This window comes from Sebastes fasciatus, chromosome 8 (assembly GCF_043250625.1).
Source record: "Sebastes fasciatus isolate fSebFas1 chromosome 8, fSebFas1.pri, whole genome shotgun sequence".
Classification (NCBI taxonomy): domain Eukaryota; kingdom Metazoa; phylum Chordata; class Actinopteri; order Perciformes; family Sebastidae; genus Sebastes; species Sebastes fasciatus.
In genome coordinates, this window is record NC_133802.1 from 19,056,388 (window position 1) to 19,072,879 (window position 16,492).

Below are 16,492 nucleotides of genomic sequence, written 5' to 3' on the forward strand. Positions count from 1 at the left end.
TACAGGAAAGGCAGGTGGTTTCTGTTGATGTTAGATTTGCTGTGCATAGGAGAAATGAGGTGACGTCAGGTTTAAACAAGCCCCAGCTGCTGGTATCTGGATGAATTGATAAGAGTATAGTCTAAGGAGGAAGCAGGTCTGTCCTAGTGAGAAAAAAGTAATAAGTAAAAACTTTTTTTTAATCTAGTTTATCCAATCGCCACTAAAGTCTGTTTAAAAACTACATTTTGTGAAGCACCAACTCCACCTGAAGATATAAATGGTGCCTCTTTACCACCTAGGCTTTAATGTCAGTGACCACACCACAGTATCATATAAAAGCAGCTTGTAATTTTCATTTACGGTTATCATACAGTGTGTGTAAATCCTTTCTGGCCGCAAAGCTGTGCTTTGTTAATCAACTAAGCCGCCCTCCTGAGGTTTTATTAGAGGAGCCTTGTAATGAAGCTCCTACGTAGGTTCTGGGCTGATGATTGTTTGCGTTTGCTGCCATGGCCAACCTAAGGTGCTGATACTTGAGAATAAGGCGTGTTAGAAGGCAGCATCATGACTTCCACATTGTCAGTTAGGTTGTGTTCAGACTGACAATAGCACATTGCATCAAATTACGTAGCCCCCTAGTCATTTTAATGGGACCACTTCATTGGCGTAGTGGGGATGCCGCCACAGAGGGGTCATCTTAAAGACACAGCGTAAAATGTAGATCCTGGCTAAGCGCGGTGCAACATCATCCTGCAACACGCTACAGTACGCTGGCCAATCGAATACGTGCAAGCTCACATTGCAGGTGTAGCTTGTATTATGTGTGCAAAGGAGTAAAGGATAAACTACTGTGCAGTGTATTGACATTTGGGAAGCCTTCAACCTGGACTTACGGTTCATATTTCATCGTCGAACTGGCACTGTAGGAACACACCCACACCACTGAAGCCCCAAGTATTTTTTTCAGTATGGACAGGAAGAGTCAAGTCAAATTTGATTTATATAGCTCAATATCACAAATGAGAGATTTTCCTCAAGGGGCTTTACAATCTGTACAGGATGCGACAACCTCTGTCCTTTGACCCTCAACTCAGATAAGGAAAAACTCCCCCTGCCCCCTCCAAAAAAAAAAAAATTTAGCAGGGAAAAAAATGGAAGAAACCTCAGGGAGAGCAAACGATGGGGATGCACCGATCACACTTTTCGGTCCCAATTCCGAAAGCGATACCTGGGCTTTGGGTATCGGCCAATACCGAGTACTGATCCGATACCCGTGTTTAATTATTAAGCTGTATGCCTCACTGTGTGGAAGTGACTGGGATCATTCTTTTATGTGTAAGGCAACATCATCGCTTTCCTAACTGTGTAAAACAAAATGTAACTAATAAATACATAAATAATACTAAAATTTACTGAATTGTATTAAAATTGTAAATTGTAAAGCAACTTTTTAATGCAATTGGTCAAAACTTAAACAGGAATTGAAATTCCAATATATACAGTATATAAACATATTGAATAGATTGTCACCGATACCCGATCCAGCTATTTGAGCTGGTATCGGCCCGATATCCGAGCTGGTATCGGTATATCCCTAGCAACTGAGGAGGGATCCATCTCACTGGATAAACAGACAAGCAATATACTGTATGTCATGTGTACAGAATAACCAACATGATAACAGTATAAACAATCCAAATGACAAAATTATACTAAACATATATGAATAAAATTAAAGGTGAGAATTGTTTCAGACTTGAAAAATAATCTGTGAACCTGTCCTTCACATAGTCACAGGCTTACTATTTTTGCACATTGGTGTTTGAGAGTTCATCCCAGGATTTGCAGGGGTTTTCACAAAGAAACAATTGTAGATAAAAATGTGTATTAATCTATTCCAGCATCATTGAGTCTTTGGAAAACATTGACATTTAAGTCACTGTAGTGGGGTGATTAATTTGGCAAGGATTAGCCGAATAATGTATTATATTTTCCACCCCATAAAATACAATACCTGGCAGTCTGTCGGCATGAAGGGGATTCATTAATCATTGCTACTTGTTAAGGATAGACATGGGTGCTTTGCACACTGTCATCCTTAATCAGGCGTATTTAAAAAGTGCTTCAAAAGGAATATATATTCTTTTGCAAAAGATTATAGTCATGCAAAAGAGTACCAGGTCTGTATGGAACACAAACAGGTTGCCGGTGCCTGTCCAGAAGTAAAGTTTAGACAGTCAACTTGCTTTCATCAAACGCTTATTATGGGCAAACTTTAAAAACAGGTGCAGTCATCAGATCCATCATCCCCACCACCAACCGAACGTTATCAACATTTGTGTTTGGCTTATGCCTCACTGGCATCATCCCTGCTGTACACTAGCTCATCACAAGTAACAGTTTGACCGGCCCTCAAAACACATGACCAAAGTAACCATGGCAACAGTGTCAATAACAAAGGGAGGCCCAGACCAGGTCAACAAAGACTGGGATTCTCCTCGGGGTGATTAGGTTACATAAATGATTAGCGACCCAACACAAGACCTTCAGTCTGCATCTGAAATGACTCACGACTCTCCATCTAATCGTTGGTACACCTCCACCCCCCCTCACCTCCTCCTCTACTCAGCTCCACCATCTGTCTGTGGTCAAATATCCAGAGAGACATACTGTAGGTCATCTTACAGACAACAGAATAAGACACAAGACTAGGGTTACTATGTGTGTAGTAGGGATCACCTATGAATCCCCTTTGTTTGCTGTGCCTTACAGGTGGAATAAACAGACTCCAGTAGTTACAGTATAACAGGAACAGGAACAGGAACAGGAACTCAGTTTGAGGGAAGCTGGGCTTACGAGTACAATATACAATCTGAAAATTGAGGAAGCTGCTTGAAATCTGTGTGGCACTGCAGTAGGGCTGCAACTAACAATCATGTTCATTGTTGATTAAACTGTCGATTATTTTATATTTTGTCCACAACTCATAGATATCCAGTTTACTGTCATAGAAGAGTAAAAATACCAGAAAATATTCACATTTAAGAAGCTGGAATCACAGAATTTTTACTTTTTTTCGGTAAAAATGAATCAAACCAATTAAGTGATTATCAAAATAGTTAACAATTAGGGCTGTCAATCGATTAAAATATTTAATCACGATTAATCAAAAAATAATTGCAAAATAATTGCATATTTTTTATCTGTTCCAAAATGTACCTTAAAGGGAGATTTGTCGAGTATTTAATACTCTTATCAACATTGAAGTAGGCAAATATGCTTGCTTTATGCACATTTTTGTATTTATTTATTTCTGGAAATCAATTAATAACACAAAACAATGACAAATATTGTCCAGAAACCCTCACAGGTACTGGATTTAGCGTGAAATTATGCTCAAATCATAACATGGCAAACTGCAGCCCAACAGGCAACAACAGCTGTCAGTGTGTCAGTGTGCTGACTTGACTGTGACTTGCCCCAAACTGCATGTGATTATCATAAAGTGAGCATGTCTGTAAAGGAGAAGCTTGTGGGTACCCATTTTCATTGACATATCTTGAGGTCAAGGGACCCCTTTGAAAATGGCCATGCCAGTTTTTCCTCGCCAAACTTTTGCGCAAGTTCGGAGCGTTATTTAGCCTCCCTCTCGTCAAGCTAGTATGCCATTATGATACCAGTGGATTTCTTATGTTTTTCTAGTTTTATATGATGCCAGTATCTTCACTCTAACTTTAAAATTCAGTCCGATCCAACCTGAAACTTGCAAGTTGCGTCACTGCATCGTATATGCAATCATGTATTTTTTTTTTGCATTGTACTTCCCTGTGAAATACAGTGAGGGATGGGTTTCATTCTGTGTCTACAATAATAATAATGAAACTGAGAGGGGAAGTGAATCAGCTGTTCAGAACTCAGAATAATGGGCTTGGATTCTTGCACGACTTTTAAATATATTAGAAAATTTAACAGACACAAATATAATTTCTGTGGCTGACTATCCAAATAATAACATAGGAAAACATTAGACACTTTAATCAAACACAATGATGTAAAGACCTTAAATAACCAGATGCAAATAGATCACTGTACACAAGGTCTAGAACTTTCCGTACAGGAGTGGCTACGTCATTGAAGGGGACGACCAAATCAATTAAATCAATCGTATTTAAATGTGTATACAGTATATGGGTGTAACTCACCAACTCACCTCACACAGGCTTATAGAGTTTGTCTTTGACTTATGTAGTTCAAATAACTATTAAAGGTGATCAGTAGGAAATCCATTCACTCTGGATTGGAGACCCCGCATAATGTTTGCTTGTTTACACTCAAATAAATATTACAATGAAGAAGCAGCAACAGATTTGAGCCATCTGTTCAAAATAGATCCCCAATAGATCAGTGCATAACATGTTGTCACATTTTAGGTCAGACTAATCTCTTGTTTCTTGCTATTGGCCTTGATGGCAGAATTATGAAAATCCACAAATATAAACTGAATTGTCTTGAAAACATTGGATAAAGTGATTTCCACTATAAGCTAGGTGTTCAGACGAAAGCAAGGACTTAGTGTCTTGTCTGCAATCATAGGGGAAAAGAATGCTTTAGAGATTTTACAGTGTTACAATCAAAGCGGTTATGTAATCTGTGTCCTTTTGGGGGTGACGCCCAGTGTTCCTGTGTATTCTAGTAAACCATATTTGGAGTGTACAGTGTGTGTGTGTGTGTGTGTAACGGGGGATAGCGGGTAGGGTATCACACGGTCAATGAAAGGCTTTAAGAGGATTGCTCATGCCTCTGACTGACTCACAAGGTGCAATGAACTCCAACTCTATTGATGTTTAACTAAATTCCTTTGTTAATAGAGTATTTAGAGTCACATGTCCTTGGACTATGCACACACTTTTACAATGCTGGAATGTGGCAGACCGCCGCAGCAGGCAGATTTAAAATGTAAAAATTCGAGACTGAAGCAGAAATAACAATGATTGTGATTGTTTAAATAACGTGGTGTAAGCAACGAAGTGTTGTTCTAACCTGTCAGCGGTAAAGAGCGAGAGAGGTCTGCCGTTATTTAAAGTTATTTACGCTAGTTGTAATGACTTTCACTGAAGGGTCTCCTTTACAGTGTACAGATGTCCCAGACAAAGAGACGGCCCGTGGCTCTGTCCCAAACGACTGTAATGACTGTATCCTCTGGGATTTGTTGTCACCCCGGTCATCATGGGAACAAGGATGGCATGTTTCTGCGGTTGCCGTAACGATAAAAAGGAGTCTGTCCTGGATGGGAACAAGCCCCTCAGGGAACCATGGCAACTGCAGTGAAAATGTCAAACTCCAGACCTTAAGTGCTCCCGCCGGAGGAATTTCAGCGATTGAACTGCTGTGTATCCAGCTTTCCATGTTTCCCTTTCATGCTGAGTTCATACAGTTTTATATGCATTGTCACTAAACTAAAATGGCTGAAGAACTATATAGAAGTTAAATAGAGAAGCTGCATAATTTATCACTATGTACCTTGCTTGTTTATTCACAATGGAATCTTTTATGAGGCAGCCTGGCACCAAGTTAATATTTCACCCTGGCTATCCCCGGCCTCTGGAAATTAGCCTTAAGAGGCCGGCTGGATTGAGCGAAATAGATGGATCAATTAAGCAGCAGAAGGTGGGTGGGAGGTCGGGTGGGGGGTAGCATTACAGTCGGGACTAAAGATGGATGGCTTTAAGAGTTGCCAGAGAAGCTCTACTGCGAGGCATCAGCACAGACGTTGCAAGAGTACTAGGGATGCACCGATCTGACTTTTTCAGTTCTGATAGCGATACCTGGGCTTTGGGGATCGGCCGATACCAGTGTTTAATTAATAAGCTGTATGCCTCAGAGTGTGGAGGTGACTGGGATCATTCTTTTATGTGTAAGGCAACATCAGGCTTGACTAAAACATCGCTTTTCCAACTTTGTAAAACTAAATGTGACCAATAAATACATAGATATATATTTACTGAATTGTTATTTATTATTAAAATAAGTCGTACACCATCAACTTGGTAAAAAAATCTTCAAAAATAACAAGAATTACAATTCAAGTGTAAACCTTTATAATGTAGCAACCAATTGGTCAAAACTTAGACAGGAATTCAAATTCCAGTAAATAATGTATATAGTATATAAACATCGAATTGAATTGAATAGATCACCGATACCCGATCCAGCTATTTGAGTCAGTTCCGGCCCGATATTCGATCCGGTCTCGGTGCGTCCCTAATGAGTACCAAGCCAAACAAACACAACTATTGCCATAGACACCACTGTACTTCCCTACGCCTACTATAAATACAACCACACTCACTCTCCACCAGAGTTCACCCAGAGTCTGGCCAATTCTGAGCACTATGGTTACCACAAACAATGCTACAGTATAAATGCTGATGCCTATACACTTTATAAGACTTATAAGAGGCAGTTAAATTGCAGCTAGTAGTGATTTGGACTTTCTGTCCTACCAGTGGTGTAAAAAAAATTAGACCGAACGTTATTCATTCATCAGAGTGCAGATTCAGCTAATCCGTCCAGCATGATGAACAAAAGTTCCATCATGTGCAGTAAATTAAACACCATGACTTCCTCCTCCTCAACAAAGTTAATGATTTACCCGCATTAAATCAGCCAGGGTAACAAGTTAACATCTAAACAATGCCGTCACAAACACATGACACTGATGTGACGTGGACTTTTTCACTTCCTTCTCATGCAAAGCACCAAACTGCATTTTGCACCAACATAGTCTATCTGATCTAATCTGATCTCTACAAGCTCCTTCCTTCTTGAATACTTCTCGGAATCAAGCTCTTGCTTCTACACAAATTAGGATTCAAATGTTCCTGGTGAAAGGTGGCCACTCTACATACTGGAAAGTCTGCAGGAAGTGGCTGCACAAACAAATAGACATGCAAGTAGATGGACAATCATACATGTGCAGCTAGGAGGGTGTGACCAGAGGAAATGTAAAAAAAAAAAAAAAGTGCTCTGGGAATACACTGGTGAGAGACCAGCATGCCCAGTAGCTGTGAGGAGGGGAGAAAACAAAGTAGAGTGCCATTAGGACTGAGAGAGTGATAGCACAGAAGTGGCCTGTGATATCTCTGCCATGGCAGTGATAACAGGGCACAAGCTTCAATCAAAGGCATGGTCCTTGTGCTGGTATACACAAATGAATCCCTTAAGGCGGGGTAGGAAGAGTGAGAGAGTAGTCGGCATTCAATTATGACACTAAATTTGACTGGATCAGGCCTTACAGAGTAACTCATGACATGATAGTATACTGATATTCTGCCTATGATAATGACCGTATCACTGCACGGAAAAGTCTGCAAGAAAAAGAAAGTCAACCACAAAAAAAAACTCAAATGCCTTTAGTTTCACAGAGTTTTATAGACAGCTGCGATGAACGAGTGAAAACACACGTGACACAATTTAAATGTCAGCGAGCCATAAACTGTTTACAGGCTGAAGAGCCAGAAAGCAGAACAGGTTCAAAGTGTCTTCGGCAAAGGGAGGACGCTTCATTATCCCAAGACAATGTATTGCTGTATTGGTGCCAGTGTTGTTAATAAATCATTTGTCCCATCCTTGATTTATAATACTTAAGTTTATTAAAGTTTCCACTGCGCATATTTCACAGCTTTAAAGCTGCAGTGGGTAGAAATGGAGCAAATATGATTTAAAAAAAAGTTATTTTTATAAAACCGTCACTATATCATCACAGTAGTGCACGAGACAGGTAATCTGAAAGAAAAATCATGTGTCTCTATGTTCTCCGGTGTCCTCCGGTGCTCTTAATGGCATCTGTAAGATTTCACAAACCGGAGGAAAACAACCAATCAGAGCCGAGCTGGAGCCTGCCGTCTCTGAGCAGCTGTCAATCACTCACGAAATTCGATCAAATGGTCAAACTAGGCAGCGCTGATCGAATATGAATCAATATTACTGTAATGCCTATTTCTCGCCTCAAATGTTTTCAGAAACATTTTTTAGTGTACCGTTTAGCTATATGAGAAAGTTTGTGACCTGGCAGCCATGTTGAGATCAGTTGAGGAATTACCAAGCACCGCCCACCAGCCGGAGCACAGCCAATAGGAATGCTCAATAGGAAGGCTCTCTCTGAAATTACCTGTAATTGGCCATTTGGAATTTTTGCACAGTGATGCCAAAAACATTCTGCATACAGCAGGTTTCAACAATATATTCTGCAGATACAGTTGAAAACAACGTTGTTATAGCAAGCTGTAAAAGCAGAGTAGTGGGATTGTTTAGTCTAGCAGTCAGAGGCTGAGGTTTCTCGGGTAGTTTATGCAATTTAGGAAAGCCGTCTAATTAATTATTGAAGTAAATTTGCAGTTTTACATTTTGTGATATTCGCTTTATGATAACATCCACATTATTTTACTGACAGAATTCGCACTGGGCTTATCATTCTGTATTTACGCATATTCTCAGAAACCCGAAAATAAGGGTCACACAAAATTGCCCTGGGCAGCAGAGAGTATGTTTATCATTAGTTCTTCTCAGTGTAGTACTTGCTGATAAAGCAGACCGACTTGAAGACATGACACCTACAGATGTGCAATTATTTCCTGTCTGGAAGAGGGGGAGGCATGTTTGCATCCAAAGGCTTTTTGGCTATCATTTGCTTCTGAGACATGTACTTACTGGCAGTCCGCACCTTTCTTTGAGTAAGGATGACAGATACCTGAGAAACAGATTTCAATAAAATGAAAAAAGGAGCTACAAAGGTGCTGTAAGGTTGCATCAGAGCCAAATGTCTAATCACTAATATTGCCGTAAGCAAAATAAGTGTATCCTTACCTCACCTTTGTTGAACAAATCTCTCTACAGTCCTTGCTCGCTACATGTCTGCATTGCTTAATAATGAGGAAACAACCTGACAGACACTGTCAGGAATTAGTATTAACTGCCAGCAGGCCACACCTAGAAATAAATCTGGTGCACCCTAAGACATATACAGTATTACAGACACAAGCCTTGCACCCATCACACACACATGCACACATAGCCGTTCAGATGGGAGGACGAGCCTGGTCTCCAGAGACAAAGGGAAGCACCTGGCTTCTTGTCTTCCTTGCTCTCACCGGATGTGGAGGTGTGTGTGTATGTGTATGTGTGTGTGAGTGCATCTGTGTTCAGAACCTATAAATAGAGCCTGTGTCTTCCCTAGCTCTCGCTCCAGTGGGATTCTCTCATGTTTTAATTAAATAAACTGCTGCAATCAGGCCCAGCTGTGCCCTGCATCCCAAGCCTGCATCGGTCAGCATCCATGCTCAGGGGCAACACAGAGGCTGGGGTGTCAGTGCATATGAGTACATGGAGGCAGAGAAAGTGAGAAAGAGACGGAGGCAGGCGGGAAGAGAGAGAGAGAAATGGACTAAGCCGTGAAATTGGGGCATTCTGCACTGAAGCCACCTGGGTATCATAGGAAGCCCTGCTCAGGTGTTCTGGATGGGTTCCCCGATGTGCAAACCAGCAGAAGGAGAGGAGCTATGGGCTCATCTCTTTCATCCTCCCCTCTCCATTCACCCTCCTCTTGCCCTTTTCCATCTCTGTTTCTTATTCTGCTAATTCTTTGCAGTGTCCCCACCTATATGATCCCTTTTCAGCAAATCTGTTCACCTTCAAAGTGTGGCTGCCATCATACAATGATATATATAGCACATCTGGGACCAGAACTCCCCATTTGATGAGATGCATATGTAGTGTAATGCTATAGGTGGGAGACTCCAAATGGGAGGATTGTGTTGATAACTTAAAGGCAGGGTGGGTGATCTTGAGAAACCAGCAAGAGTACACTGACTTTTACAAAATGATCCAGCCGGAAAAACCGAGCCCATTATTACCAACTCTTTTCCAATGAAAGTGTTTATCAGCATTAGCCCCAAAAGACCCTAAATCTAGAGAGAAAGTTGGCTATTTATAATACACACAGCTCTGGGAACACACTGAGAAATGCTTCTCTGTGTTCACATCTGGAAAGCACTAAAATGTTAAAAACCACAGATTTTCGCTCCCATGCCCTCATGGCTATTTATTGTTTCTGCAAAAAAGTGTTAATGTAAATAGATTACAGAAAGATCTGTGTCTATCAACAAATGTATTTATTAGATATGCTGAATATATAGAAATGTATTTAATTAGTCATAGCCTATGTGTAGTTCGTTGCCCTCTTGCTAGCTTCCGTCATAGTTAGCCTCCGTGGCTTCTAGACGCCGACAGTAACGTTAATATCACCGTTGCTTAGCAGCGGTGTTCTCACGACTTAACCTCTTGAACGGAAGAAACATATTGTGTACACGACTTCCCATGTTGTGAACACGAGCTCGCTTTCATTTGAAGGCACCATGAGAGTATAGCCGACAAATGGAGTCACAACAACACAGTACCCAATACTTTTAAAACACCCACAGCAGAATACAGCGTCTTGTGTGCCTGATGCTTGATTTAATCTCTCAAACCTCTCTGCATCATGGAACTATGTTCTTTGTTGATCTGAGAGGAGATGCTACACTAAAGATGATGTATTCTGTTGGGGAAATCGAATGCTAATGCCGTGCTGTGGTTCAAAATGTGTTTTGTTAACAGGCCACATTTGCTGCTGTTTGTCTCTCTCTGACAAGCTGCGGTGCACTTGTGCATCTCTGACCACAGGATGTGAAACCTCCGCTAATGCCCATGCATCAGTATCACTACCAGTGAGTAAATCGCACCACAGCGTGTCAAAAAAATAGGAGCTATTCCTTTTAAGCCCCATCTCCACCTGAATTTCCGGTTCGGGCCTGCTGCTAGAGCTCCACCAGGCACCCCAAGTGTAAAAGACTAAACTGTAGCTTTTAGTAACAGCAGCATTAGCCACATTGCTCCTGGTTACCATCTATAATTAATGGACTGGTGCTGCTGGTCCTTGTTCTGTTTCTGAACTAACCCCCAGTAAACCACGTGGCCATTACAGCCCTCGACACCCAGGAGGATGGATGCGGCCAAGAGCAGCTCTCAGTCAGTTACCAGACACCATCAATACCTGAGCTGGAAAAACAGCGAACGAGTGAATGAAAGATTATTTTTGTCCCGGTAGCTCAATGATTTATTTGTTTATTTGTTTCACATTTAGAGGAATCATTGCTCACTGTTATTGGGACTTAACACAGGCTATTCCTGTCAGTAATGTGTCCTCCACATGAGAATTGATTGAATTATTGATTAAGTTGTCCACAGCAGGTAAAAAGCGTGAACGGATCAATACCCATTTTGATGAGTAAGAGCGACCAGCCCTTTCTTTGGTGTTTTTGAAAGGCTGTACTTGTATGACATGAACACTATTTCACTCACGTAGTCATTCCAGTAATGACAGGCTCTCATGTTTGCCAGTAAAAAAGCCCTTACCTACTAATTATAATTGTGTTTGAATGTTTTTTAGACTTTCTTGTGTAAACTGTGACACTGGTCTATTGTATTAGGGCACAGACAGATGCATGCCATTGTCTTGAATGGAGCACATACTGCAAAACAATGTCTCAAGGAAGCCCAACCTTGCCAAGCATGCCTGTTCAGCAAGCACAACAGGATATCCAACCAACGGCAGCTTCAGCAGTAAATAGGAAAAAGGTCCCAGTGGAAAGTTATAATAGATCTGGTTGGCACAGAGTCAAGGACGGAGTCAGGTGAAAGTCCCAATTTTACAGTAAGTGCTACGCATCAAGATAAGCTGTGCCTGTTAAACTACAAATAAGTGACTGATGTTTGGGCATCACATGGGTGATAATGACCAAAATAGCAAGCATGGATGGCCCTACCTATCTAGACTGATAGGATGAGTGGACCATGGCCTCGGCTAGAACGTCTCCAAGAAAAGACGGGTGAGACCACAGATACTTGAGAAAGACTGAGGTGACACTAGTGCTGCACAATTACAGTAATTGAATATTAATCATGATCCCGATTTTGTCTTGCCACAATTAAATGAACATGATCGACTGCAATGTTGACGTTTAACGTTAATGACGTTCACTTTTGGGGAGCTGTCATGCCCATAGACTGTATAAGAAGTGGACGTAGTCACCGGGACGTCACCCATTGGTTTGTGGACTGCCGTTTTGAAGCCTCGAGTTCAGCATTCAGGCCGTCGCCTTCTTGGTTTTTGCCTAGGGGTGGAACAGTTCGGTTCATATCACTGTTTTGGGGTCACGGTTTTCGGTTCCGTTCGGTACATTTATGTTACAGCGAGGAGGTCATGTTCTGATTTCAACATGCTTTTCATTTATTCGGCAAAAATAAGTTAACAAATGTTTGCCTTAACAAAAGTTTGTCTTACATAAAGAACATAAACACTTCTTCATTGTCAAATCTTAATTGAAAGAATGTCTTCTACAGTAATTAGTGCAAACAAGAAATGCAGATTTGTTATTTTCATATGATGTAATTATAGACTAAGGCCATCAACATAAATTGAAGCATAAGCTCAACCAGAACTATACTAAAAAAATATATATAACATATGTCTCAATTCCCTGATTATCAGCTCTTAATGGAAAGATTCATTTTTCCACTCAAAAAGTGCAGTATTTGGAAAGGAATACGGTTGGATTTCTGTGCCACTGTGTTATTTAAAAACAATTAATAAATACAAAACACATTACAGGGATTGCAACCAGAAGTGACATGAGAGGGCGGAGCTAAGTACAACCGAACACTGCCATCTTGTTTTTTTGCAACCAAGAAGTGACATGAGAGGGCGGAGCTAAGAACGCTGAATAAGACATTTTTAGGCGACCAATAATTAACTTTTACGAACTGAAAACAGACTGCGAAAGGGTTAAAGTTCTAAGATGAAAACACGGACAACACTCAAACCCCAAAAGTTTTGGTAGAAGCCCAACATGGAAGAAAAAGCAATGCTCTGTTTATTTAAATGTGCAATGAAAATATTTTTTCCCTAAAATCAATGAATAATTGTGATATCAATATTGATCGTGATTATCATTCTGGCCATAATCCTGCAGCCCTAGGTGACACACACACACATTCAATGAAAGCCACAAAGAGTGATAGAAAAAAAAAGAAAAGAAGGGAGTGAATGATGAGACATTAATGAATTAATGATAACATGGATTCAGGACATGCGATATAACACAACTGCATGTGACTTAAATGACATAAGGAATGATATGCTCAGGTTGACTTCACAAATGTCATTTATAGGCCTTATGATTCCAATGACTAATAATAACGTGACCTTTGCCCCGGCCAAAAAAACACTCAGACATTGTGAGAATTGTGAAATACACAGTTTTGACTATTCTATGGATGAACAATAATGAACCCCAAAAACAAAAGCCCAAAAATAAAAACATATGTTTGCCTGTGTATGTATCCCCCAGTCATTACTACAGTATAAGCATTATAATCAAGGCCTGCTAACATCAGCATGATTATAGCAGCCCATGATGCTCCATCAGTGGCACTATTATTATCATGGTCAGGTACATGGATATTATGGGATTGAGTTCCAGCATCCAGCTGAGTCTCATCATCGATTGGTGGAGGAAGGAGATCAAGGCTCAGCAGCAAAGCAGAGGCGCATGGCCCCTCCAAGCCAGAGCTGTCACACATGACCAAACCACCACCACTTCATCCTATACCGTCTATGAGTATGTACAATAAGATCATAGCGTTTTATTCTCACTTACCGATTCCGGGTGCGGAGTAGATGAAGTACAATGCGGAGGTGGACAGTGAAAAAAGGAATAAAAGCCCAAGGAATGACCTTCTCCGGAACCGCAAATGTGTCGGCATTATACAGGCGGCAGAAAAAAGCACACACACACGGTTTCCGTATCTTCAAACGACGGTATAGACCCGGTTCCGATGTTGTGTCCAAAAAAACCCAGTGGTCGTGGTCCTGCCTGGTCAAGCCTGGTGGGTTAAATGAGCCGAGTAGGGTGGCCGGTCTGCGGCAGGAGGAGGAGGACGACTAGGAAGTCAGGCTATTTCCGCGGCGGCAGACCGAAAGCGCAGGAGAGGAAGACCACCAGCCAATCAAGACATTAACATTTCCATTCCTGAGAGAGAGTGGTGGTTTCGGTTTTAGTCCGACGTCGAAGCGGCTGACGATGATAGCGCAGTTCAACCTGGCCTGGTGTTTTTCAGTGAGAGACCATCATTTGGCTCAAACGTCGGTGGTGATGGTGTTTGGCCGCTCCTGCGCTGCCTGCCTGCCGACCAGCCCTGCTATGAATGGAGCTGCTGCCTCTCTCCGCAAAATGAGCAATACCTAAAAGTGGGCGTTAACGGTACCCGACCGACCGACCGACCTACCGACGGTACCCAACACCACAAGGCTTGCTTGCTCAGTCACAACGTTAACGACGTAACACCGGCGACCGACTAATTCGAATGGAACGTAACACTCGAAGCACCGCGACGTCACAACGTTATGACCAGATGGTGTTATTATTTTTAAGCTAGCTATTTATTAGCATAACAGGATTTACATTACACAGGGGATTGATTTATGACTAATTAAAGGGGCAATTTAATCTTTCTGCCAGCTCATTTAGCTGTAGTTTTTTACTCTGAAAATGACTGTAGTTTCACTCTGAAACTTGTGACAGGTGCTATAACTTGTCATCATGAAGGTTATGCTGTTTTATTCTTGTGTAGCCTATGTGTGTGTGTGTGTGTGTGTGTGTGGTTTGTATTCCCCAATTACATGATAACTACATTACAGACTCCAAAATGACCACTCTAAAACGGTTTCAATAATATAAAATAATTAAAAAATCTGCATTTATCTGTAGTTTTACTCTGAAACTGATTGTTGTTTGTTTAATATATAAACTGAGAACTGTAATAAAGGTGCTATAACCTGTCATGTGAAGGTTATGTCCAGTTTTATGTTTTATTCTTGTGTATGTGTGCATATGGTTCGTGCTGTGTGATACTAAGGGGCATTTATAATATTTTGTCCTCCCCAATTACAATATAACTCAACTACATTACAGCCTCCAAAATGACCGACAACTCTAAAACTGTTTCAGTAATAATACAATTTTAAAAAAAGAACTCTAACCGTCATTTTTATTGGATTCATAGCATATATAGGATTTATTGCAGGACTGGTGTATTTGTCTGCGTTATGTATAGCCTACTATTGTGTATCGTTATGGCATTTATGCGACTCACCACTGTGTGTATGATTTTGATCTTGCTCATGAATACATGTCTCCATAACAATGAAGATGTAGGTACACTTTTCCACTTTTCCACTAATAAGATAAGATAAGATAAGATAAGATAAGATGAACCTTTATTAATCCCCGGAGGGAAATTCAGGTGTCAAAGCAGCAACATCAGCAAACATAGTGAAACACAGGAGAGGTAAAGGTATACAAAAGTTATAAAAACAATAATAGAGATATAAAAGATACAGAGTGAATGGGTGAACATAGTGTATACAGTCCGTCAATAAATAAATGAAGTATGTACAATAAATAAATGTAATATGTACATATGTGCATTCTATAAAGTGGTATATAGGATGTATAGTGTAAAGTAAGTGTAAAGTGTAATATTTCTTGTGTATGTTATTCATGTAATTTATAAATATATACATCTCAATTTGCATCCATCTAATATGACTCATTACAAGGTGGCAGGTGTTTTTAGTGTTTCTTACACCTGCAGGTAATTTCCAGCTAGTGCAGGCTACAATAAAACTACAACATCCATGAAACAGCAGGTGGACGGGCTGACGCTACACCGCAATGGTTCATGGGAAATGGAGTAGACAAGGATTGCTGTGAACCATCGATGCTTTATTATTTATACAATTGAAAGTGGATTCTTATCCACTGTGGCAGTAACATATATATTTGTTTGACAATAGTTGCATCAAACTGCGTCCGTTGTGTTTCTTTGCTATTCTGTCACGTCGTCTGTGCCAGCTATTCTCAACCACTGGGCCGGGGCCCACTGGTGGGCCTCAGAGAGACACCCAGTGGGCCACGAAGGTGCTGCCAAATGGTTAGATTAACCGCTATTCTGTATTTCAGAGGTTATAGCAGGCTCACTTGTAAAGCTAGAGTGAAGATACTGGCATCATATGAAACTAGAACACCCTAAGGAATCCATCGGTACCAACCGTGTCATGCCAGCTTGTCGGGAAGGAGGTTAAATAACGCCCCAAATTTACGCTAAATTTTGGCGAGGAAAAACTGCTATGGCCATTTTCAAAGGGGTCCCTTGACCTCTGACCTCAAAACATGTGAATGAAATTAGGTTATATGGGTACCCACGAGTCTCCCCTTTACAGACATATATGTCACAGATGCAGTCACACAAAATCGATCAATTTTTGAAACCAGCAAAAGTGTGTGGTGAGGAAATATGACCCTGAATAGTTTGGATTCATAATGACAGGCAGTGATGAAGTGAGGGTAAGCTG

General features: G+C 40.9%; 1 protein-coding gene and 1 long non-coding RNA gene across 2 annotated transcripts in view; one reads left to right on the top strand and one right to left on the bottom strand.

Moving 5' to 3' along the window:
* The window catches only part of b4galt5 (UDP-Gal:betaGlcNAc beta 1,4- galactosyltransferase, polypeptide 5), a 42,809-nt gene extending 28,524 nt beyond the window's left edge, over window positions 1-14,285 (bottom strand). The window contains exon 1 of the mRNA XM_074644109.1: window positions 13,737-14,285. Coding sequence (XP_074500210.1) covers window positions 13,737-13,842 — 106 coding nt within the window. The 5' untranslated portion in view covers window positions 13,843-14,285. The remainder of the gene's footprint in view (window positions 1-13,736) is intronic.
* On the top strand, window positions 13,557-14,097 carry LOC141772747 (uncharacterized). The gene is made up of 2 exons (XR_012594951.1): window positions 13,557-13,897; window positions 13,938-14,097. It is a non-coding gene; the product is annotated as an uncharacterized LOC141772747 (long non-coding RNA).
* Window positions 14,286-16,492: the final 2,207 nt, after the last annotated feature.